Below are 23475 nucleotides of genomic sequence, written 5' to 3' on the forward strand. Positions count from 1 at the left end.
GAAAGTAACAATAACAGCACGCGCGCCGTGATTCACACAACAAACTGCTCCAAGTGGTCGTGGTGGTGGTGATGGTGGATCATCTCCCTGCCGATCTGCAATGCGCGTTTCTCGTCTTGGGTCTCCAGATCTGGGTTCAGCGTACGACCTTTGGAGTGCAGTGACTGTGACGCAGTATCATCGATACTCGGCATACTCGGCACTCGGTATCCAGCATCCAAAGCCCGGTGCTTGGATACTCGGCAGTCGCAAGATGCGGCGTTTTAATCACAGTTTATGTGGATTGCTATTATTAATCGGTATATGCCGGGCAATGTGCACTGGCAATCATTCTCTATGTGGGCATACACAGAAAACAATTTTTAACTTATTTTATATTGAATGAAGCTTACTAATTTATGCGGAAATTATTGATATTCAAAATAATCTTGTTATTTGTGGGAATCCCAAAAGTTTTTGTATTGAATATGTTCAGGCTATGTTAACATAACTAATATAACTTTTTCAAGTGGTAGATTCAAAGGCAGAAACAATCTATATCGTCTATTTATAAATTTGATTTCTATATCAAAAACTTTCCAGTATTATAATATTTGTTTAACCTGATTGCAGGCTATCAGGGAAGTATGCACATAAAGAAGTAATCCAAAGGTTCAAATCAATATGGAAAAAGCCTGTACTTTGGACTGTAAAATCTAGTTTTTTTTCTTTAAGTACAATAATATCAGGTTAAGTCTCATATCATATGTTATTTTTGCTAGGCAGCAACTATAATCTTGACAGCATCTTCGGACGCTAAACCGTTAAGGACACATTCCAAGCCGATCCCCAAGCTGTCACTGTCAGCGCCTCGGTGTCAACGTTTGCTACAAACAATTAAAATTGTTTTGTTTTGTTTTTTTTTGACAACATTTTTCTTTTGCCGGTTCCATCCGATTCCGGTTATATGTATGCCCCGAAAGCAACCCAACCCAGCCTCATCCTCATCTCCATCTCGATCTTCAGCTTCAATATTAATGCATTTCGCATTGCGAGTGGCGTGCGCATTGTCTGAATTGTTTCTTATTTTATTTATTTTACTTGTACAGTTTTTGCTGTATTTCCGCTGGTGCGTAATTTATGATTTCATTACGGCACTTTTATGGCGCTTCCGAGTGCCTCCAGGTAGTTTCGGATTCGAGTCTGCGTTGCCAGAGATGCGATGTTGTCATCGGTTGCCATAACTAGTTAACTTCAGACTCCAGCTGTGAAGTTAACAGACGTCGTTTAGGGATTGGGGAAGTTATAGATGGTGTTTACTTTGTATATTGCTTCCTTGATAAGCATTATCAAGATGGTTTAAAAATAGAATATGTTAAGTATACGACCAGTGGGTTTTAGGAAAGTTGTATATATTCATCTTTAACTTAAAGAAGAACTTTTAGTTAATACTGTCTGTAAACATGTCTAGTTGGGTTTCTCCTATATCCTTGACAATCAAAACAAACAGTTTTTTCCTCATCAATGACACAGAAAAACAAAATGCTAAAAAAATGTAACCCAAATGTTTTAAATTTTAATCAGTGACGTCTTCAATGACCTGAACTTCACCTTCAATTATCAGCTTAATAAAATTGTTGCCAAAAAATGAATCGCTCTTAATGTTCAGGCGAATTTGCGATGAGAAAACCTGGGAATTTCTTCATCACAACTAGAGTAAACAACTTGATGATGATTCAGCCCAATATCCTTAGTTCTAAAGAGATTAATACTGTGGGCGATGAACTTGATCAAACGGCATTTGCCAAATAATACAAATTGCTAATTGGTAATATATGTAATTACATTTGCTTGTGACATTGATACGCTATATAAATTATCGTTTCGAAGAGCGATTAAAGTTGGAGAGGCAGAGAGAGAGAGGGAGAGAAAACCCATAACAAAAGGTGAGACCAGAAGAATTCGGTTGGCTCATCAACTGTCTAAAAAACCAAAAGGGAGCAGCTCTTCAAGAAATATTAGCTGATGAACCGAAATGAACTGACGACGAATCTTCTCTCAGAGAACTTTAGGCGCGACGATGCGTTGAGAGCAGCGCTGCGACTGCGAACCTGGCATATTTCTATATAAATCCGGTGTACTGGAAGGGAAACCAAACATTCCTGTTGCAGTCACCTTTCGAGCAGGATTACCCAGTTAGTCAGTCAGACAGACAGCAAAGTCAAAGGATATTCATTCCAACGAAGGATAACAATAATCATGTTCACCAAGTCTATGCTGAGCTTCTCCGTGGTCGTGGTGAGTAGGAATAAAGGATATGGATCCTGATTAGTGAAACAAAAAAGTGTTGTGTGCCCCAAAGTGTTACTCATGTGTCTAAAAGAAAACAAATAAGTAAAATTTAAATTAATTTAATTACCTCGTGATTTTTGGTCTCCCAACAAGTTTTAACACAATTAAATTTTCGGTGGCTGCACCTTTTTGTCAAGCGTTTAATCATTACTAGCATCCGCAGATAAATTCTAAACTCAACTGCTTAGAGTTACGAGTACATTCAACTTGTGGCCAAATGTGGGGGCCACTTCCTGTCATGGCATTATACAAATCTCATAATGAAACCACATCCTCTTCTTCCGCAGGCCTTCATTGCTGTCTGCCACTCCAGTCCCGTTCCGGATAATAATGGCAAGTATACGGTTTCACAGCAATCCTCTAGCGATGGCAAGTATCGCCCCAGCGACGATGGAAAGTACCATGGGAATACGCAGAACGAAGGTATTTTCGTGAGAAAAACATAAGAATATCAGTGCCTACTGCCACGCCCACTGACTGCATGCCGCTGCCGCCGCCCACTAACTAACCCAACAACAGAGAAACGATCGAAAAGCAAGACCGACTTGCCCAGTTACTAACATACATACTATACTACATCTCACATGTATATTTGTATAGCCAAAGATTTCGATAACGCACACTTACTTATAACGAATAATCTGCTGACTCTCAAATAAGTTCAAGCTCAAGGCTAAAATTAGCGATATTGTAAACAAAATTTTGAAAATTTCCAGCCTTGAGTTGAGCTTCGATCACTAACCAAAGAACACTTATTACTTGAGCACTCTGATATTAAAACATTTAATATTTTTTATATTTGTAATATAGACCGACGTGGTTCGCAAGAAAGTTTAGGTAAACAATTGAAAAAGTGGAAGAAAGTTACATTGAACTCACGATCACAGTATCAGACATAATCATTTCACACAAAAAGCAGTTAAAAATTACTTCTGAAAGATATGGTTCCTGTGTATATCGTCTTAACTGTAGTTAAACGACTGTAGGTTAACCCAAAATTACCAAACTTTTTGATTCAACTGCCTACTTTGTACAAAAACCTAATGAGAAACTAATTAATTGTGTAAATATCTAATGTTAGATATGTATAAACTTGAATAGTTTCAGAATTTAAACGCAAGTCACTCACCCAAACACTTAGAGAAGATATATCTCTTGGGCATTCCACTAACCTGTGATTTCTTTTTACTATCCCAAAGGTCGCTATCACCACATGCCACAGCCCTATAGGCATGTGAGCGATCAGCGTGAGCTTGGAATCTACCACCACATTCCCAATCCCTATGATGGCGGTTATGGACCTTATGCCGGCTTGAATATTCCCTATGTCCATGACGACAGGCCCTACAAGTGAGTAACTTATCTGAATATTCTTTAAGAATTGTGGTTAATTTCATGTTTTAATATTGTTTTGCAGACACGTCGAGTACACAGTAAGTAACGCCGAGTTTAATGTACCAGAAATCCCCTTGGAGTACGGCTTCCCCGATCATGAACCCCATCACCAACCGAGCACACAGTACTAAGATCCCACAAGATCCCCCCGAACTCCAACATCCAGCCAACACACACAGCGAAACCTACTCCCAAAAATCAAATCCCCCTGCTTTCATAACCAATCCCAGCGAACGTTTTTCGGCACTGCAATCAAGCTAAACATTCCGTGCTACATGACACTTCCACACATACGGTATCCTGCATGACCCCTTCAAAAAATCCTTTACCACAAAAAATACCATGCCACACACTCGCATGCACACACGCCAGATCAGAATTCAAGACCAATGATCACAACACCCACAACAACACTCGCAGACCACTACGACAAAGAAACCCACCACCACCACGAAAAGGACGACGACTACAACCACCACGACCACTACCACTCCCAGGAGTATCCTGTTCAACTACGATGATGAGGGTCGCCACAAGATTCTGCACAAGGAAGAGATCCGCAAGCAGGACAAATACGATCATTCGTAAGTTTGTGTCTTAAAATTCTTATAATTCTCAAGTCATTATTCAACCTAAAACCTACTTACTTTATCTTCCAAAAAACAGTTACCTGACCGAGAATGGAATCTATGGCGAGGAACAGGCCAAGCTTCACCACACTGGAGGAACCCATGCCAAGGGCTTCTATGAGTACACCGGTGATGATGGCAAGCTTTACCGCGTGAACTATGCCTCCAACGACGGTGGCTTCATGCCTCAGGGAGACCATATCCATCCAATTCCCGAAGCCATTGCCCGTGCCCTTAAATACGTCGAGGAGCAGCACAAGATCAATGGAGGTGCTCAGTTCGATCATCGCGGCTTCCGCATCAATCACATGACCAAGGAAATTAAGGCACAGATCAAGGCAATTCATTTTGACAAAATGCCCAAGGAGCTGAGCGATCAACTTCACGAGCTTGAGCACGAGGTGGAGCTTGCCGAGGAGGAAGAACGTAAGGAGCAGGCCGAACTGGAGCGCCTGCGCAAGGCCAAAGCCAAAGGTGGTCATTAAGTGACAGCCTTGAGCTCGCCTCATCCACAGCCATATGTTCCCAAGCTATCCCCAAGCCCCCAGAAACAGTCCTAGTCCATCCAAAATCCAACATCCAAATCCATTCCCCATGCATTTGCCGAGTGATCAACGGGCAAACCCTATAACAAGCCATCGCAATACCGAGAAAAAAATCCACAAAAAAAAGGAAAAGGAAGTTGAAGATTGTCAGCATCGAATTGCAAACCGGAAAAGATTCGTACATATAGTCCGATGATCCTATGTTATTTCGTATTTATTTATCTGTCGAACTTGTCGAATTTTGACGATGTTGCTATGCATAAGATAATTAATTTGTTATTATGGTATATCGAAATAAAAACTACTAAATATTTGTTATAAATTACCAAGAATTTTGATTTGAGCCAAGTGAGCTTGAAGATCATGAAAAGGCCCTTGAGTTGAATGGCATATCTGGTATTAAAAAGTGCCTGACATTTTGTTAAGTTTATATATTGATCATTTTCAATACACAATATACGGGCAGTGTTTAACAGAAATTAATGGGTTTCTTGAACCCACTAAGGCGAGACCAAAAACAAGTCTCAATCTAAGTACGTGTTCTCTATAGGCGCCGAATGAATTTGGTATACACATTTCCGATAAGCGGGAATTGACCCAATTTTTGTGAAGCTTTTAAGTCTGACCTTGGACCCGCTAAAATAATTACTAATATAAAAATATTTTTGTATACATTTTTGGGAAAAGATTAGGAATTTGTTTAGTCATTTGTTTGCAGTATTTTTTGTGATTTAAAAATATACTGCAAATTCAAAACAAGTTTAACGTAATAAAATACAAAGAAAGTTTAAGTTGTAAATTATATACAAAATTCATCAAAAAATATGGAAAATTGTTATTAAAATATTTTTCATAGCACACTTTTTAGCTGAGAAGTTAATAGAAAGAGCTTTTAAGGCGTTGACATAAGCCATGAGCTTAATAATCTTTTATCAATAACTAAAAGATAAAATGGCTGCCTTCAAATAACCAAAATTCTAGCAAAAACCATTCTCTTAAATAGTTTAAATATTTTATTTTTATTTAAAGAAGGCTGAAGACACATTTTGAATTAGGGATAGGAGGCGAACTAAACTCAATCTCAATGCTTAGTTAAGACCACATTGGCTGGAGCTGGCTGACTGGCATAGAAAGCAGAGTTAGCTCCGTCATCTAAAATAACAACCCATTAAATCAGGATTTCTATAAAGATTTCTTAATAAATAAATACTTACAAGTGATTACAGGACGGAAACCATTAGCATCAGCTAGATACTTGACTCCCACTCGCAGACCCTCGGGTGTGATAAAGGAGTAGGCACCCTCCACTTGCTCCTCCTGCTGTTGGTTACCAATGTTCACTGGCACTCCACGCTCCTCGCCATGGATGCCATTCTCCGTCTCATAGTTATAGGCATACGAACCAGCACCATAGTTCACATCATTCTTCTGCTCCACAATTCTGGCCTGAGCAGCGGCTATATAGGGATTGTATTTCTTATAGAAGCCATCATAGAAGCGACGCAGATTGTAAAGATCACGATTTCTGTAGTACAGATCCCTGTAGTAAGGGTTCCTCAAATAAGGATTGTATTGGGGTTGTCCTTCACAGGCAATAAGAGCCAGGGTGAGCACAAAAAGGCAGGAAAACTGAAATCACTTGCAGTATTAGATCACATCACTTTCTTGGAAATTTACTTAGTATTACCAGCTTTAACGACATTTTAGACTTTATTTTTTTTTAGCAACTTTTAACGATGATCTGTCCGACAGAACTGTAACAGCTTCCTCGGCAAACGGATCGTTTTATAACCAACTTTGAGTCCCAACCAGCTCATTTTGCATAAGACTCAAATTTCGGTCCATAAAATTCATTGTATTCGGCCAATGGCCAGCGAAAAAAACTTTCAGACCAGAGAGTTTGACAGTTTCCGTTTAGAATTTAGATTGGTTTTTATTATAATTCGCGTATCTTTTGTTTGTATAATTTAAATTAAGAGCAACATTGAGATAAACCAGAGAGAAGCCGACAAAACGATTGGCTAAACAGGCTAAATAACCCAGCTGGGGGGCGTTAAGTGTTTATTCGTGTTTAACTATATGAAGATATAAATGCTAATTCAGATTATGGACATAAGTTTTGTATTCAGTAGTGAAATTCGAGAAGCCAGCGAATAAATTGAATGAGATTTACATTTTCCATTATTATCCACCCACTTAGGCTTACATCACTAGTACAAAATTAAGTATTAATTAACTTTCTATAGATATTTTGCAGCACGAATACCATTTATTTAAATTAAAAATATTTTAAGTAATCAATAAGGCAACTAACTTTTGCACCTATACATATATATATTTATATTTCGATTGTGTCGATTATAATTTATTGTTTCCATCAGAAATTGAGGTGAATAAAGCATGAATGGGTCGACTGAGACCCGAGACCCGAGACTCGGGCACATGAATAAATATGAATGAAGTTGGAGTTGGCTGTGGCTTTGGAGGATTGGGGGGGAAGTCATCTCGATTGCATCGCCGGCCTTCACATTTCGCGTGCGATTTGACAGCAGTCAACGAGTGCAACAATAGCTATGTAATTGTGTCTACACTAGTCAGCAAAAGTCACGTGCCAGCCAAGACAAGTTTTCGTTTTTATTAATTGGACTCTTTTATGTGGACCTTTAAAACAAGAATATTATTTATTTAACGACCTGAATTAGCATTCATATGGCTGAGATAGCTGAGAACAAAACAAATTGAGATCAATAGGCAATCGGAGTCTACCACAAAACAAATTTGATTTCTAGTCAAAACAGAACCCGCCTTTGCTCACATCTGCGGTCTATAAATGTCCAAATGTTGGCAATTCGTATATTTTATGGTTCCGATTTTGAAGTCTCGACTCCGCGGAATGCGTTAAATAAGATCTGTCTATGGATCGGACAAAAGATCTTTATTAGCTCATTTCCATAAACGAGCCGCTGAATATTTGTCTTCTAATTAATTGGCTCGAATTTATTTAACTTTTGTATTTAAATATTCATTGAGAATTAGCTGTGTTAGCTTTGAGTTCGCCTTATCTTGGTGTGCCTAAACTTGTTGTCTGTGGTTTTATAAATTGTTAAACAGCACACTTAACATGTAATCGAGACCATTGAAGGAGTTCCGTTGTCTCGTGGCAAGATAATTTAAATATAATATTTGTATCTCCTATATTCACTTTGGTACTGGTCAACCGATGTCAACCGGAAGGTGAAATGCAACCGCATTCTAAATTATTAATCACAAATTTAAAGAACAAATTGCTTAACACCTGACTGACAAAACAATTAGAACATAAATTATTCAATGGCAGTAGGCCAACCCTCGTCCTTTAGCCGTTATAAAACTAATAGACTTTGAATGCCAGAGCTCAGTTAAGGTGACGAGTGAAAATGTCAGCAGACACAGTGCCGCGGAAAATGGGAAAACCTCGTTCCTACGATGATTACACCTACATGGCAAGCATGATGTTCAAGACCCTGGGATACGATCTATTCGACTCACCCAGACCTAGATGGCAGAATCTCCTCTTAACTAGTTACTTTGTTTTGTGTTTGGTCAGCAACTCCTACGGGGCCTCCATGTTGACTTTGAGGATCATTCAGTGGGAATCCTTGGCAGGAAGTCCATCAAAGATTATGCGACAGGGTCTTCATTTCTTCTATATGTTCAGTGCCCAGTTGAAATTCGTTACCTTTATGACATATCGAAAACGCCTACGATTGCTGAGTGATAAATTGAAAGATCTATATCCGCATGATGAGGAAAGGCAGAAAAAGTACGACTTGAATAGATTTTATCTCTCACGAACCACTCGAAATGTTTTGTATTTCTATTACTTTGTGATGATTGTTATGGCTCTAGGACCTCTAATACAGTCGTGCATTATGTACCTGATAGGTTTTGGAAACGCTGAGTTTCCCTATAAACGCATTTTCCCCACACGCTTTAGCTTTGATTCAGAAAAACCTTTGGGCTATGTAGTGGCCTATATAATAGACTTAACCTATAGCCAATTCATAGTAAATGTGAGTTTAGGGGCAGATCTTTGGATGATGTGCATTTCGAGTCAGATTTCAATGCACTTTGCCTATCTGGCCAAGGTGCTATCGTCGTATTGCCCAAGTCGAGAATCAGAAAAACAAGATTGCTGTTTCTTGGCAAGTCTAGTTAAGAGACATCAACTATTGCTTAGGTAAGTAACTTTAACTTTTTTAATTAATTGTAGCTATTAAAGTCCTTTCTAGCTACCACAAGGATGTGAATATTGTATTTGGACTTCTATTGGCCTCAAATTTGTTCACCACTGCTAGCCTACTCTGCTGTATGGCTTACTATACCGTCTCCCAGGGTTTCAATATGGAAGGCATATCCTATATGATGTTATTTGTTAGTGTGGCAGCCCAGTTCTACATGGTCAGCTCACATGGCCAAATGCTTATTGACTGGGTGGGTTATTTACTTACTTATATATTAAATAATATAGTTGCTAATTTTCCTTCTCAGAGTACCAATATAGCTGATGCTGTATATGAACATAGATGGTATGAAGGAACCTTGCGATACAAAAAGGATATGCTTATTCTTATGACCCAGGCCCAACGTCCAGTGGAAATATCAGCCAGGGGTATTATTATTATTTCTCTGGATACCTTTAAGATAGTGAGTTTTTTAATTATTAATTACTAATTAATAGGTAAACTTTGTTTGTTTTATAGTTGATGACCATCACATACCGATTCTTTGCGGTTTTACGTCAAACTGTGGAAAAGTAAAGTAATTTGTGAAGGGAATAATATTTATCTTACTGTATGGACTTAAAGCATTGTCCCTAAATAAATATTTATAAACTTTAAAGAGCAAATACTTTCAAGATAGATAACCATTAGTCTTTTGATTCAAGCTTTTCCTATACATATCTTCAAAAGAAAACGATTTCTCGGAAAGTTTAGGAAAAATAAGATTCTTTATCCTTGAGATATCAATCATTTTCTTTAGTAAAAATGAATTTATGTCTAGAAATCAAAAAGTACTGATTTATTTATTACTTTACCTAAGTATGCAGTCTGCTAAAGCAAATGAACTGGAAGAAGCCAATATGAGGATTTATTGCAATGAATATTTGCCCTACGGATTACAAACTCATATCGTTATGACCATGGAAAAACTCCCAGTTAAGTCCAGGATTACAATAACCCTCAGTACACCCAGCTATTTGGTGGCCTATTTCGAAGTTGGAAAGCTTGCAACTGAGATGCCTCCGAAGTTTAGAAGAACCTCATCAATAAGCAAAGAACTTTTGTTTTACGGAATCAAGACTAAAATGAAAGCCGACTATGAAGAAGGATACTTTGCCCTTACAACCGCCACTTTTTGGTCTAACAGCGACAAAGTTTTAAGGCTACTCGGTCGCATAAAGTTAAAACGAATATATGAAATAAGAAAAATCATTCCCATTGAAGTAAGTCTTCCCCGGCAGTGTTCTCCACAACTGACCATACCAAGGTGCTCAGATCCTCAAACTCCCAGACAACTGCTGATCTCTCGGGGCATTACTATCAATGCTTTGTTCCTAGAAACCTGCAACCTAACATTTAGTACCATCTACAACTGGAGTCTAAGTGATCCAGTTGGGTTGAGTGAGTAGCCCCGTATACTAAATCACGTTTTCTATCCATCATTTCCACAGCACAGTTTGCATCATATAACTCAGATAATCCCTACGTTAATTTTCGACCGTATTCCTTAAGGTTTTCCAATACCTATGATCTGTGGCGGAATTTTTATGTCCTACAAGTCGAGGGAAAGTTTAATGGTTTGTATTTCGGAGCTCGTTGTTACCTTAAAGTGTTAATGGGTCAGGTGGAAGCAGTAATTCTTGGTGGAAAAAGTAGAATGGCTAATGCTAATGAAGTTCTTTGGCTGAATGGCTCCCTGAGTTACGATTTTTCTAAGAGGAGAAGAGGTTTACAGTTTTCCAAATATAGTTGGAGTTGTAAGTCTTTCGACGACAATCTTAATCCCTCCTGCCATCGCAACATATCGTCGGGTGAGATAATTTATGAAAAGCGTAATATATACCTTTATTCTATTCTCTCCTAATAGCTGCTGTGTTTTCTATTCCCGCCAAGTCTTTCAAAAGTGGCTGCAGATATGTTTTCAGTTTGAAAGTGACCAGAGATGATGATCCCAATATTTCATCGCGAAACGATCAAGTTGTTACAATGATCAGCAATAATGCCCTACAAGTAGCAATAGAATGTGAAAGAAACTGTGAAGGGGATTACTTTAATCCGAAATCGAAGGTTCACCTTACTTCAAGATGCAGCAACTGTGGAAGTCAAGCTGTGAGATACAAATGGTATATTGATGATCAGCCAATGGTTGCAATCCGTGAGTTGATATTTGATGTGCAAACAGTATCGAATGAGATTCGTGTTAGGCTTATGATTTTATCAGAAGATGGGCGATATGGTAGGACGGATAGAACCCTCATTGCGAACATAGGTCCCACTGGTGGATCATGTTCGGTTTATCCTAAGGAAGGCATCGAGGCTACCACCCCTTTTTATCCTTGTTGTAGACACTTTGTTTCTATGAACAAACCAATAGAGTTTTGGTATTATGCCGGTTCGGTACTACTCGGCAGTTGTGTTGACTGCAATTGTGAGATATATTTACCTATAACTAATGTCATAAAAGTGCTTGCATGTGATGTTCTCTGGACATGTCACACAAGTTTCATAAAGGTTAAGGTCACCGCCCTGAAAACGATTCCCAAAAATATGAATAGCCTTCCAGAGAAAGCATTCCTGCATAGGTATTTGCAAAGCATACAATCTATAGCATCGCATATAACTAGTGCGGAATCTGGAATAAATATGTTAAGAACTTTTTTCGGCAATCCAACCTCAGTCTGAAAGTTCACTTGCAAGATTGGCTAACCTGACTATAACATTAGCACACCGTTTATATTCCGAAGAACAAAAAAGGATACTTTGTTAATCAAGGTTGTTAACAGGATCAATAGTAACTTTGAGGAAATATACCAAAACGATGATGTGTCCTTTCTTACGAGGGAGCCTTTCATCGATACTCGACTAGCTTGTGGAGAGGTCTATGAAATAATGAAGAGGTTAACCCAAAGAACTTCCCGCCCACCATGGCCGATTTATAACGAGTATTACCAGGCTTTCTTAATGGGGCAAGTAAAGCAGTCCCTTATTGATAAGTTACTAGCCAAGATTCAAGCATTGGAAAATGAAGAATTCATTTATCCCTGGATTATTTGGCTGAATTCTACTTGGGAAACGGAACGTTTACATCGCCATTTAAATTATCACTCCAATGGACTTTTCCGAACAGACCTAATTGATGAAAGAAAGACGAAACAAAAGGTTTCATTGGTGATTTGGTGTGCTGAAAAGATTCCAAGGAAGCCATTCCGATTCACAACTAGCGATAATATTCATAAAGTAATGTTTACGCCAGAACTTATTCAAGAGGTTCTGAAAACGAAAAAAGGCAGAGTTTGCATTAAGATCGTGTCGTTAAGGCAAAAACTTAAATGGTGGTATCCGCTTGAAAGGCAACCCAGTTCCCTTGTACTTTTTGTGCGGATTTATCGACATTACGATAATTTCACTACGCAGATACCTCTTAATTATAGTAAATTTAGCTACAGGACGAATATTTCATACTATCCTGAAAAATTCAAGGCAATTTTAATCCGTAAAGAGTCAAAGATCAAGGCCGGAATATACGCCAACTGTATGAGAGAAGGTACCCTTGCCTCCCTTCAGGAAGTACGTATGTTCCGGATAATGCTAATGGAGCATACATTGTTAGCTGTTCACTTTGTCAAAGCCACTCATAAACTTCAGATTGTTCTAAAAACAAAAAGGCCTTTGTTTCGCGAAATTTCCAAATCAAAATGCATAGTGCCCGCTGGCGTTAAACATAAAATTCTTCTCTTGCGAAATAATTGTCATAAGCCACAACGAGCTTATATTGCATTGAGAATTTTCTCTGAACATCCCATAAAACTTAGCTCGAACATACCTATAAAAAATGGACCGGCGTCTTTTGCATTCGTTTTTCAAATTCGTAGCTGTGACACGTGGTCTTATAAAGATCCTCCAGAAGGTCAAAAGTGGTTACAATACGGATGCTACCCATCTATGGATCTCACGGTAAAACAGGGCATTCGTTGCGTTTGCAATGTTCTTGGAACATATACCAACTATTGGTATTATATTCCTGTTATTAAAGTGCCAGTTTCTCCTTACGCAGAGGCACGTGCCAAACTTATAATTGCTGGCCTCTATTACGCTGCCATGATAGCTTTATTGGTATGGATAGCTTTGTTATATTTATACCGAAATAAATTGCCCGCCAAGACGATTTTCATACCTAAATGTGAATTGGATGATGAATCAAACAGAGATGTACACGATATAATAATCTCATTGAGAACCAGTGGTAGATTTAATGCTGGTACCACAGCCTCCGTAACATTGGTACTCTACGGACCAGAAAATACTAAACAGAAGATTATAATTGCACAGGATCCGGAAAATATTCAGCTTAAACAGAATTCTACATATTTCATTTGGATACGTACTTGCGATATTCGTATACCGACAAAGATAATGGTCTCTCACGACAACGCTGGACGTTATCCAAATTGGTATCTGCGCCGCATCGAGGTGACCGACATGCAAACCGGTGAAACGCAGGTCTTTCTGACCGATGGATGGGTGACAAAGAATAAGGTTTTATGTGCATCAGATTTGATCTACAGGAAAGGAGAGGTGCGTTTACTAGACAATAAGTGGAATCGTTTTAAGCGTTTCTTTGAAATGTCTTGGGTCAATTGGTCACTATGGCAACCGATAAACGGAAGCTGGAGGGAATCCCCTTATTTCCCGCACTTGACACGAGCCAAACGATTTTCCATTTTTCTCAGCAAGTATATTGTTTTCTACACAATATGCGCTACGTATTTTGGCCCAACAACAACCGAAAGTTTGCAATTGAAACGATCCAGGGTTCTAAATTACAAAGATATCATAACTCTAGGCATTGTTTGTGGTGTAGCGGATATAATATTGCGAATAGTTTTTCAATTTGTGCACCTAAAATGGGGTTAATATGAAATAAATAAAATGAATGAAATATTTAAGCTGTCCTATACATAAGTTAAACTATGGGAACTTAACTGAGAGAGGTAAGTAATTGCTTGGCAATGAAGGTAAATAGCGGAGTTTAGTTTGATGTCAGAACATTGGCGTAACAAATTCATATATAGGGGGAGTTCCGAAGATCCACTCCCCGCATCAAATCAAATGTCTTGGCCGCGATTTGCATTAATTAGCCATGAGCCAGCCTAGTGTAATCAACGACGCCCACGTGCTGCAGATCGATCCCTCTGCCATTTAAGATCTCTGTCAATTTGCATAAATCACATTAATAAAGCTGAGCCCAACGCTCATCAGATACCCAGACGGATTAGCATAGCGTTAGCTAAAGGCCAGGTGGGTGATTCATAATATTATGCTATCTGCTCTAGTTCGCCCGACTCACCTTCCTGGCCAAACGAACCAGTTCAGTTGGCCAATGGAGAGCAAAAGTTGGCTTTATCCTTGACCATGAAATGGGCAGCTTATACCAAGCAACCAACCAACTGGCAATACCCCAGTCCGAGCTTTAGTTTCCACCAAATTGCAGTAGCTGGGATCGCGACATGACCAGAACCACTGACATTTAACCGCAGCAACTGGTTCGCTGGTCGTCCGCTTGGTGGTGTGCAATTATTTATTTATGCCTGCATTGACATTAGCATTAGCCAGAGCAAAGTATGCCAGGCTGGACCGCAGGCCAAGCCTAAGAGTTGTCCAAAAGGCGGCTATAGCTTCTTACGCAATAGCTAAATCAATGCGGACAACCGATTAACAGAGATGCCACTCCAAAGATCGGGGCTTACTTGGGAGTTGTCTTTTGGCATTAACATTTGATCTTGAGCTGAAAAGGATTTTTTTCGATTTTTTTAAGATTTTAAAAAGCTTAAAAGCAATCTTGATGTCACAGAAATATCTTGAACTTTGGCAAAGATTTTAAGCCAAAGTTATTAGTCTGAAAAAGTTACCCATAGGACTATATACCAGTTGAAAATCGAAACCTTATTTTTAAGGTACTAAAAATCTAAAGAATTTTTCTTATTATTAATGCTACCAATATATTTTATTAATAAACTTTGATCATAAATCTAGAGCATTCTAAAATCATTAGACAAACCAATCCACTTTTCCAGCACTGAAATGAGCACCATAAATCAGCAGACAAAACTTGGCACCCTCAGATCGAGCGCTACCGCGTGTCCATCATGCCCGTCCCCCTGCTGGGTATCAAATTGCAGACACTACTCAAAACGTCTTTAAAAACAAATTACGTTGTATGCCGTAAAGAACGCGCTGCGACCTTCAAAGTGGACAGCGGGCGAGAACCAGGTTGGGCAACCGAGTATGACCATATAGCCATATAACCAGACGGCGTATAGCCAACTGACATTTGGTGGCATCGGGTTCTATAACGCCGAAGCCATGCGTAACATTTCGCGTTCCGCCGCCTAATAATAAGTCAAATGGGGAAATGCTGAGCCGAGAACATAAATCTTGGTAGGCAGACGACATACCATACCATAAAACCATTTACAACTAGTACAATAAATATTAAAAATTAAAAACAGTCGAATGTCTTCATAATTATTGCACCTTAACCGAAAAAAAAGCTCGAGGGAACAATAATCAGGCATTGGCCACAGACTTTGACTTCCACCTCGACGACTTCGCCTTTAACTTGCTCAGTTCAGGCCAAAAAGAGTTGAGGGAAAAAAAAAACTAAGTTCGGCAATAGTATATACCCACATACTATATGGGGTTCTTCTTTTTTCTGATCTTTTTGGTTGCCAAAGACAATAACAATACAATACGGCCACAATCTTTGGGACAATCTTGTCACGAAATTCTGTCGCCGTCTGTGTCGGAGTTAGAGCTGCAGTTAGAGGAGGATGGAGCTCGGGAGGATGGGGTTTCAGGCCGATGTTGCAGACAAAGTCTGGCCCCATCTGCTGGCCCAAAGCTATTCATTAGACGCGCCTACACTTTGGCAGCGACGACAACAACTTGGCGTTTAGCAATTTCTGGCATTTTGACCCCGTGCACGGCTTCAGTTTGAGGTCTGCCCATGGGTTTTGGGCTTGGGTACTAGAGTCATTGGATACCAAGTACTGGGTACCAACTAAAGCCGCTCCGATGGCTGCCTGACTTTTGATTGCGATAGTCGATTAAATGCAGCGCATTTAAATGCAATGGTTCACCCCTCCAAAATAGTTAGTTACTGGGTTTGCCCCATTTCGAGTCAGGTGGCAACGCCAGCGGCCGAGATCGGTATCTTTATTATCATTATCATTATTTATCTGGGGCGTATCCATCGGCCGTTCTTCTTTGTCGCTTGCTGGGGTCTACACTCGAGGGGAAAAAATGATTTTACTTATTATATTGGTGTCTTAAGTAACTATTTTTAAAATTAAAAAGGCTTACAAAACCTTGGGACGTTTATGAAAAAAATCTTGAGGAATAATGTTAAGAAAAACAAGAAGAGATTATTGCTAAGTTTACTTTGAACTTTTACTTTTTAACAATCATTAAGGTATTGTTTATGCCCTTTTTAGAACCTTTTACAGTGTTTTGGAAAACAATTTTACAAAGTAGTTGATTTTAGAATCTCTACCTCTTTGAGTTTAAGTACTTTACTGAATTCAATAAAAATCAACTTATTATTAATAAACTTATTAATTTTAATATAAAAAACTAGAACAGAAATTTTAAAGTTACAAAATGTATATATGAACACACTGTCTTTATTGCAACATTTTAATTTTCCTGTTTGAGACCCAGTTAAATCTATAATGATGATCATAATAAATCAAGGTCAATTTGTAATCTCTTTAGCCCTGTGTATCCATTTCCGCCGGCTGATGCAATTACCAAGCAATAGATTTAAATGTGTAGATGCTCTGCAAGAAAACCTGAAACAATTGCATAAATTCAAGTGTACTTAGTACAGAGTTAGTTCTTTATTTCCAGCCCAGAACAGCTGAGCCGCCCCGTCGCCACCGCCGCCTCTGTAGTCTGCGGTCGTTTCTGCTGATCTTTGGAAACGGTGACGTCGACTGCAACGGCAACGACAACTGCAACTGCAACGGCGACTGCGACTTAGGCGTTGAATCTTTAGTTTAGTTTTTCTTCTTTTCTCTTTAGCTAGGCACCTCGACAACCACCCACCCATCTCCATACCCCCAGCTAGCCAAGTTGGTAGTTAGATGTTCGTTGTTGGTTTTGGCCGTACTCGTGTCGCAGCTTTGCATCTTGTCTATGTGTGCAACGCTTTGCCAACTGAAACTGAATTGTTTGCTGCCCCCTCGCCAGTGCAATTTTTCGTATAATAGACTACCTGCCGGTATTGGGCATCATTAAATAAAAACGTTCGTTCAATTAACAACTGCAGTGCGCTGAGGACCCAGTCGAAAGGATAATTTTGTCTTTGATTACACTTTTGAGCTTCTAACAAGAGATGAAGAACGTAAGTGGTGAACAGGAGTCGAAAGTGATGTAAAGTGTTAAAAGAAAGTGTCGAAAAAGGATGGGTCTTAATGGGTTATTAAGTAAAAGTGCATAACTTGGTAGAAACTTATCAAGGTAAACTCAAATCATGTGGCTTAGACTGTGAATTATAGGATACCGGCTTTTAGAGATTCCTGATGTATTCAAAACCAAAGACTAGAATTAGGAAATTCTTTAAGAATTATCTTCTGCTTTTAAGCCCTTGACATTTTGGGAAAAAGTCGTTCCACTTAAAGGTGTCAGAGATATACATCCTAAGCATTTCATCATCTTTCGTTCATATTCCCATAAAACATACAACCAGACATGGTAGGGTTGTAAAAGTACTCGTAAATCAATCGCCAAAGGTGAGTTTTTGAAGCCTTTTTTACTACTTGAAAAAGACCCTTTTACGCTGTTTTTTTGGTAAATCTTCCGGGCAATTATCAGGCGCCGGCTGTAAAGGCGGGTGCAAAAACATAGCTAGCATATTGCCAACGGGGGTATAGACACGTCTTGCCATTTGAATGGGCAAATTTGCCAAAGGCAATTAACGGATTCGGATTCCGAGGCAGACAGTACGCCACGCAAGGTCAGAGTCAGACCAATGGACCAACACCTGGCAGCTGTCCATCGGTTCGAAAAGTTCAGACACGAAATTGGAATCCCAAATGGATAATGAAACCCATTCAGTTCAGTTTAGTGTTCAGTTCAGAGACAATTGCTTAAAAGTCGAGTTTGGAGTGAACTCTTCAGTATAAAAACGAAAGATACCTTTAATGGGACATGGAGACCACGCCCCTCTATTTTTATGCTCTTTGTGTAACAAGTTAATTGAGTCACACATATACAATGTGTGTGTGGAAATGTGGAAAATATTTAATTGGCATCCATTTGCCGACCTCAAAAGGTGTCTATTAAAAAGCTCGGTATGTGAGAACGGCAAATAAAATAGCTAAGGCAATAAATCTCGTCACTCTCGGGTCCGGGGACGTTGTATAATGGCATCCATAGCATCGGGGCACGATTTCAAGATGTTTATTAACTCAGTTAACATTGCGGAACACTCCATTTGCTTTTCCCTGCGACAGTTTGCTCTCTGTCTGCTGGTCGCCGCCTTGATGAGCTGCTGCCAGGTTGCCCACAAAAGCGGGACGAGCCTATTGCCCATCAGCCAGGAGTCCCAACATAGAAGCCAGATGGTCCTCCAATTATGCGTAAGTAATTTATATTGTTATTACTATCAATTTGGGTTTAAGGAGGCATAATTGATCTTATTAGTTTCAAAAATAGCAATGCAATTTAGTGTTTTCATGCATAGAGAGATACCATAATCAAACTTCGAACTGTGTGCTATTAACGAGTAGTTAAACCAGTCATTACAATACGTGTTAATTAGCTCATTAGCCCTGGACGTTAATTGAACTTCAACCTTTAATTTTCTCACGTCTCCGAAACTCATTGTAGTTACAGCCGGGCCTTTAGAATTATCTGAGATGATATAGCTTTCATATTTGTTTGTCATTAACAACCATAATTTGAAAGTTTTACCTTACGGCGCTCAATTTTAACTTTTATGAACAGCACCCGAAATCATTCACATTGTGATTAAACCGCAGATTGACTAAACTAATTCTTTAGGTTATCCCCCAACAACACTTTCCCTAACCCCATTAACAAACCAGATATTGTATTCAATAAAGGAAACTGAGAAGAATATGCTATTTAAGCCTAACGATATATGGATAATGAACCATATCCAAATAGGAAGTCTGCACTGAAATGCTAAAAGTTAAACTGTTGATTGAATATTAATTTGATTGCCTGGCGCCAGCCACATGATGCATAAAAACAGAAAATACAAAAATTCAAGGTGGGAATTTTGGTTCCAAACCCTCCGAAGCGAGGACTATTTATTTAATTTTTAAAGGTTGGTTGCACTTTCAGATGCGAGAGACAGCCAATGGATGGAGGCTGAGGACACTGGCGAACCTGAAGAAGCCCCCTCCTCTTTTTGGTTGGTGATGTGATCATTCCAAGCCAGGGGATCAGTGCGTATCGACCTCGCCCGAGGGCAACCCGATTACCCTGAACTACTCCTTTGAGTGTTGAGAACGGTTTCCAGGGCCTCTGGGGTTTGAGGATATCTCCGCCAACACCACCACCCAATCCCGCCGTAGCTGATCCAGAAGGACTCCTGGACTACCCGCTCAGCCTTCCCCGCCAAGGCGTCGTTAGAGAGGACCAAGACTTTTGAAGCCACTTTTTGACCAACGATTCTAATCCCCCACTTCAAATGTTTAAGTGATGCTGCGGTGTTACTTTGAAGATTGCTTTCCAACCTCCCCAATCCCCATCCCCTGACAATTACACATAAGACACTAAGTATGGGCTGGGCCCTCCTCCCTCCTTCTCTCCACTTGGGAGGTTATACTGGCCGGCCAATCCACCTGACTAGCGAAGAACCGACTCAAACGGATTTGAGGACAACACCACACTAAAACAACAGTCTAATTTTCTTGCTTTCTTCCCGACGACTCTCTTCTAAGCGAATTTCTTCAGATCTCTTTTAGTCGCCGGAACTTTGCCACTGTGGACTCATGTGATATCGTCAGTTTATCAATTTAGAAATCAACAAAGAAAATGTTAAAAAAATAATAACCATGGACAAGAAATTACAAATAAATACAGGGAATATTGTTTTCACAGCCATAACTTTGTGCAAATAGTCTATAAATTAGAAACATTTACACGTAGTCCAAGCCAACAAGGTGAGGTTGAGGTTTTTTGCATACCAAATGTCTGGTTTGACTCCCTCGTCCTGGAACATTATGTAACTCACTCTTGTAAAGAACTATGTAAGATGTTCTTTTAGCCTTAGCTGCAAATAAAGAATTAAAGATTTTTTCGAAACTAAAAAGTCAAATGTTTTTAATTTTATGGTCATGAAGAAGCCTAAAACTGGCGCTAAACAAGAATGGCCCTCTAATAATCTTTATAGCCAAAGTCACAATAGTTAATATCTGGTTTTGAAGCAGCTTTGGCTTTTTTTCATTCCACTTCCACTGACACTGATAATCTCTGGTATCCTCTTTCCATCCGATCAGATGTTGAGCTACTAATGTAGGTCTAAATTCACAATTCTACCAATAAAAAATAAAAAACAGCGATACAAACATTTCGTTAAAATTAATAGACTGCAAAACCTGTTGGGCCAGATGCGCATACAGATGGTAGTGAGTTTTACCTATGGGACTCACCTTAGAGCTTGACTCCTGTCGTTTATTCATAGACTTTGTGTCCAAAAATAAAATCCAAAGTTTTTATTGTTCAACATTTCGATTTTCAAGGCAATAGGTTGAGATGATATCATTTATGCAAAAGTGGCCAGACGGAAGGGCTAAAAAAATGTTGTCATGTTGGTTCCAAAACGCTTCGAGAACCAGAATAGGATTCATTGCCGATGACTAGTGCCCATAGTAGAGTGAAGACCTTTATGATGTTATTTATGTGTATTAGAAGAAACCAACCAAAAAAAAAACAAACACTAAAATAACCAATCGTGAGCATTGGCGGTTTAAAAGATTCTCTTACCAAATTTCCACCCATTTGTGAAAAGGCCAGCGACGAACGAAACAAAAAACACGAACAGTTCAATGTCTATTGTTAATAACATTTTTAATTTACATGTTAAATATTTTTATTTTAGAATTTTATCTTGGTTTTAGGGAGAGTGTTTCGCTAATTTCGTTGCCTCATATAAGAGTTCCTTTCGTTTACCGCTGGGATCCTGCACCAGTCGCCTCGATATCAGCAGTTGGATTGTATGAATTGATGGCATCGGTAAGGACATGAATTAGAGATCCTGCCAGTATAAATTCTATTATTGGTTGCTGCGCCTGCTCTGTGGTTGCCTTTTCGCTTTGGCTACGAGAGAACAATGATCCGTATTTCTCTGGAACTCAATGTGGAGTACATATGGCTGCAATACCATTATCAGTGAGATTCTATTCCTATGGTTAATATAATTTTGGGCTACAGGCCTAATCAAAAGCTTCAATACTACTAGTTTATGAAGCTTAAGGATGGCTTCCAAGGCCACACAGGATGGTTCTGAAGTCCGTGAAACCGAGGCACAATGGGCAATTGAGTCAATGGCTAGGCGAATGCTCCTTCGTTGGATGACGATGTGAAACACAACTATTTGGTGTCCTACTGCTCATGACGGATTTCAAGCAATCGTGATCACCTGGCCACCACCACCCACCCCTGAGTCCCATGCTATTGAAGGCTCTAGAGACATCGACTGCATCCCTACAAGACGCCTTGAGAAGTAAAGAATTAAACATCCGCAAGAACTAAACCCAGTTTGCTGATTGAAATGCAAAGAACTGAGACAAATTAAAAAGATATTTTACAAAATGACAGGAGAAAAACAAAAGATTATATATCCAAAACAAAGATTACAATAAATATTTCAGATCACTGTTGATTTGAGGGCTAGAGGAGCTGTGAGCTGTGCTGAGCTGAGGCTTTGCTGAGATTCTACGTCATTATGCTGCCAAAATAAAATAAGTGTTAAGATTTGCCTTACTTAGCAGTTTTGTGGCTCTTTGCTGATCATCCTGCCAAAACAATTACTGAATTGAAAGCTAAATTGATGACCTAAATGTGCAATCAGGGTGCTAAGCCAGGCAAAAATTACTTCAGGTCTCAAGGCCGTATCACAATCGTTTTCAGTGAGATTGGAGCAGCAGGCTTTCTCAGAGACCTCGAACTGTTGACTGAAGCACACGATGAATCAATGGAATCCTATAAGCCAAAACAGAAACCGAAAGAGTGGATTCGATTTTGTTCTCTCGTTTTGATTTCAATAATATCTTAATTCTAAATCAAACAGCATCGTGAACATTAGCGATCTGCGGGCAGAAAGAGTGAAGAACATTTCTTTTACCAGCTGAAACTTAATCAGACTTGTGTCACAGGTTATTTTTTTAACTTGGCTCTTTTGTATCTCGGCCAAAAAAAATTTAAAGTTCCATTGAACCCATTGGGTTTCCGCATTGTTCGTGGTTACTATCGGCTCTATGAGCTAGATTGTGGTTATTTATCAATTCACGATGCATGCCATCAATACGTCCACTGGGCGGCCTGTTTGTCTTCATGATGTGGTATCAATTCAATTATATGGCCAACAATACCTCTACATTTTTATGGCCTGTTGTCTCCACTGCATTCACCGTTAAGCTTTTCATTGGCGCACGCTTTTGTTTTGTGGATGTTGCATGCTGTGAACAAATAGTCAAAATTAGGTGTGTATTATGCCACTTCATTGAAGTGATCAGTAATGTGGGCCAATCGTGGGATCAGTTGATCGACCATTGTGCCACCAGAATGAAGCCATTTCTCTGAGTGTTTCGGCATCATAAACAGTCTGCTGCAAATACCTCCTATATAGATACAGCCAAATTGATTCAATGTCTACCGGGAAACACATTGAAGATCTGATTATTTTACTTTCCTTTCCTAAGAACCTGGCAGTATAATGGAGTCTGCACCAATGATGGTTGTTATGTTGTGGTGATTCCCACTATTTTGCTGATCTATATTTCAAGATTCTGACTCCTAAGAATACAGGACCACCTGGAAGCATCTGTAAATATTATCCATAAATTGGCTGCGTTTAATGGTTCGCTTAGAGGTATTCTCTAGTTCAAATGCTAAAAAAGTCATAGCGAATATACGATATCACCTTCGATTTATGTGTCACAGGTTTGCGTGAACGCCAGAAAGGCATTGATTGACCTTTCAGTGGCTACCACTTTGGCCAGGAACAGCACCGCTCTGGCTTGGAGATGTCCTTTCAAGGAGTGAATAAGTACTCTAATT

General features: G+C 39.3%; 3 protein-coding genes across 4 annotated transcripts; 2 read left to right on the forward strand and 1 right to left on the reverse strand.

Moving 5' to 3' along the window:
* Nucleotides 1–1856: 1856 nt before the first annotated feature.
* On the forward strand, nt 1857–5222 carry LOC108106261 (larval cuticle protein LCP-30). Of its 2 annotated transcripts, XM_017213226.2 has the most exons (7): nt 1857–2277; nt 2619–2754; nt 3142–3168; nt 3531–3681; nt 3749–3764; nt 4147–4310; nt 4393–5222. In XM_017213226.2, exons 1-7 carry the CDS (start codon nt 2239–2241, stop codon nt 4838–4840), a joined length of 981 nt encoding a protein of 326 aa, XP_017068715.1. In that variant the 5' UTR covers nt 1857–2238; the 3' UTR covers nt 4841–5222. The 2 variants fall into 2 exon arrangements, with proteins under 2 accessions (XP_017068715.1, XP_017068716.1); XM_017213227.2 differs by lacking the exon at nt 3142–3168 and having other exon boundaries at nt 1859–2277.
* Nucleotides 5223–5895: 673 nt separating this feature from the next.
* Nucleotides 5896–6647, reverse strand: LOC108106331 (larval cuticle protein LCP-22). The gene is made up of 3 exons (XM_017213303.2): nt 6588–6647; nt 6115–6529; nt 5896–6052 (listed from the first exon to the last, which is right to left on the reverse strand). The coding sequence occupies exons 1-3, from the start codon at nt 6600–6602 to the stop codon at nt 5982–5984; spliced, it is 501 nt and encodes a 166-aa protein (XP_017068792.1). The 5' UTR covers nt 6603–6647; the 3' UTR covers nt 5896–5981.
* Nucleotides 6648–8343: 1696 nt separating this feature from the next.
* Nucleotides 8344–9699, forward strand: LOC108106348 (odorant receptor 49a). Its single transcript, XM_017213328.2, has 4 exons — nt 8344–9119; nt 9172–9373; nt 9431–9586; nt 9643–9699. The coding sequence occupies exons 1-4, from the start codon at nt 8344–8346 to the stop codon at nt 9697–9699; spliced, it is 1191 nt and encodes a 396-aa protein (XP_017068817.2).
* Nucleotides 9700–23475: the final 13776 nt, after the last annotated feature.

Source organism: Drosophila eugracilis, unplaced genomic scaffold (assembly GCF_018153835.1).
Source record: "Drosophila eugracilis isolate 14026-0451.02 unplaced genomic scaffold, ASM1815383v1 contig_81, whole genome shotgun sequence".
In the NCBI taxonomy this organism is placed as follows: Eukaryota; Metazoa; Arthropoda; class Insecta; order Diptera; family Drosophilidae; genus Drosophila; species Drosophila eugracilis.

What these genes read in the sequence shown, in the direction of transcription:
- LOC108106348 (XM_017213328.2), top strand. Translation starts at nt 8,344, where the DNA reads ATGGGAAAACCTCGTTCCTACGATGATTACACCTACATGGCAAGCATG. An exon ending in AGACATCAACTATTGCTTAG is followed by an intron (nt 9,120 to 9,171) that starts GTAAGTAACTTT and finishes AGTCCTTTCTAG; the next exon opens with CTACCACAAGGATGTGAATA. An exon ending in GCCAAATGCTTATTGACTGG is followed by an intron (nt 9,374 to 9,430) that starts GTGGGTTATTTA and finishes TTTCCTTCTCAG; the next exon opens with AGTACCAATATAGCTGATGC.
- LOC108106331 (XM_017213303.2), bottom strand. An exon ending in TTTCCGTCCTGTAATCACTT is followed by an intron (nt 6,053 to 6,114) that starts GTAAGTATTTAT and finishes TTGTTATTTTAG; the next exon opens with ATGACGGAGCTAACTCTGCT.
- LOC108106261 (XM_017213226.2), top strand. Translation starts at nt 2,239, where the DNA reads ATGTTCACCAAGTCTATGCTGAGCTTCTCCGTGGTCGTG. An exon ending in TGGGAATACGCAGAACGAAG is followed by an intron (nt 2,755 to 3,141) that starts GTATTTTCGTGA and finishes TTTGTAATATAG; the next exon opens with ACCGACGTGGTTCGCAAGAA. An exon ending in TGGTTCGCAAGAAAGTTTAG is followed by an intron (nt 3,169 to 3,530) that starts GTAAACAATTGA and finishes ACTATCCCAAAG; the next exon opens with GTCGCTATCACCACATGCCA.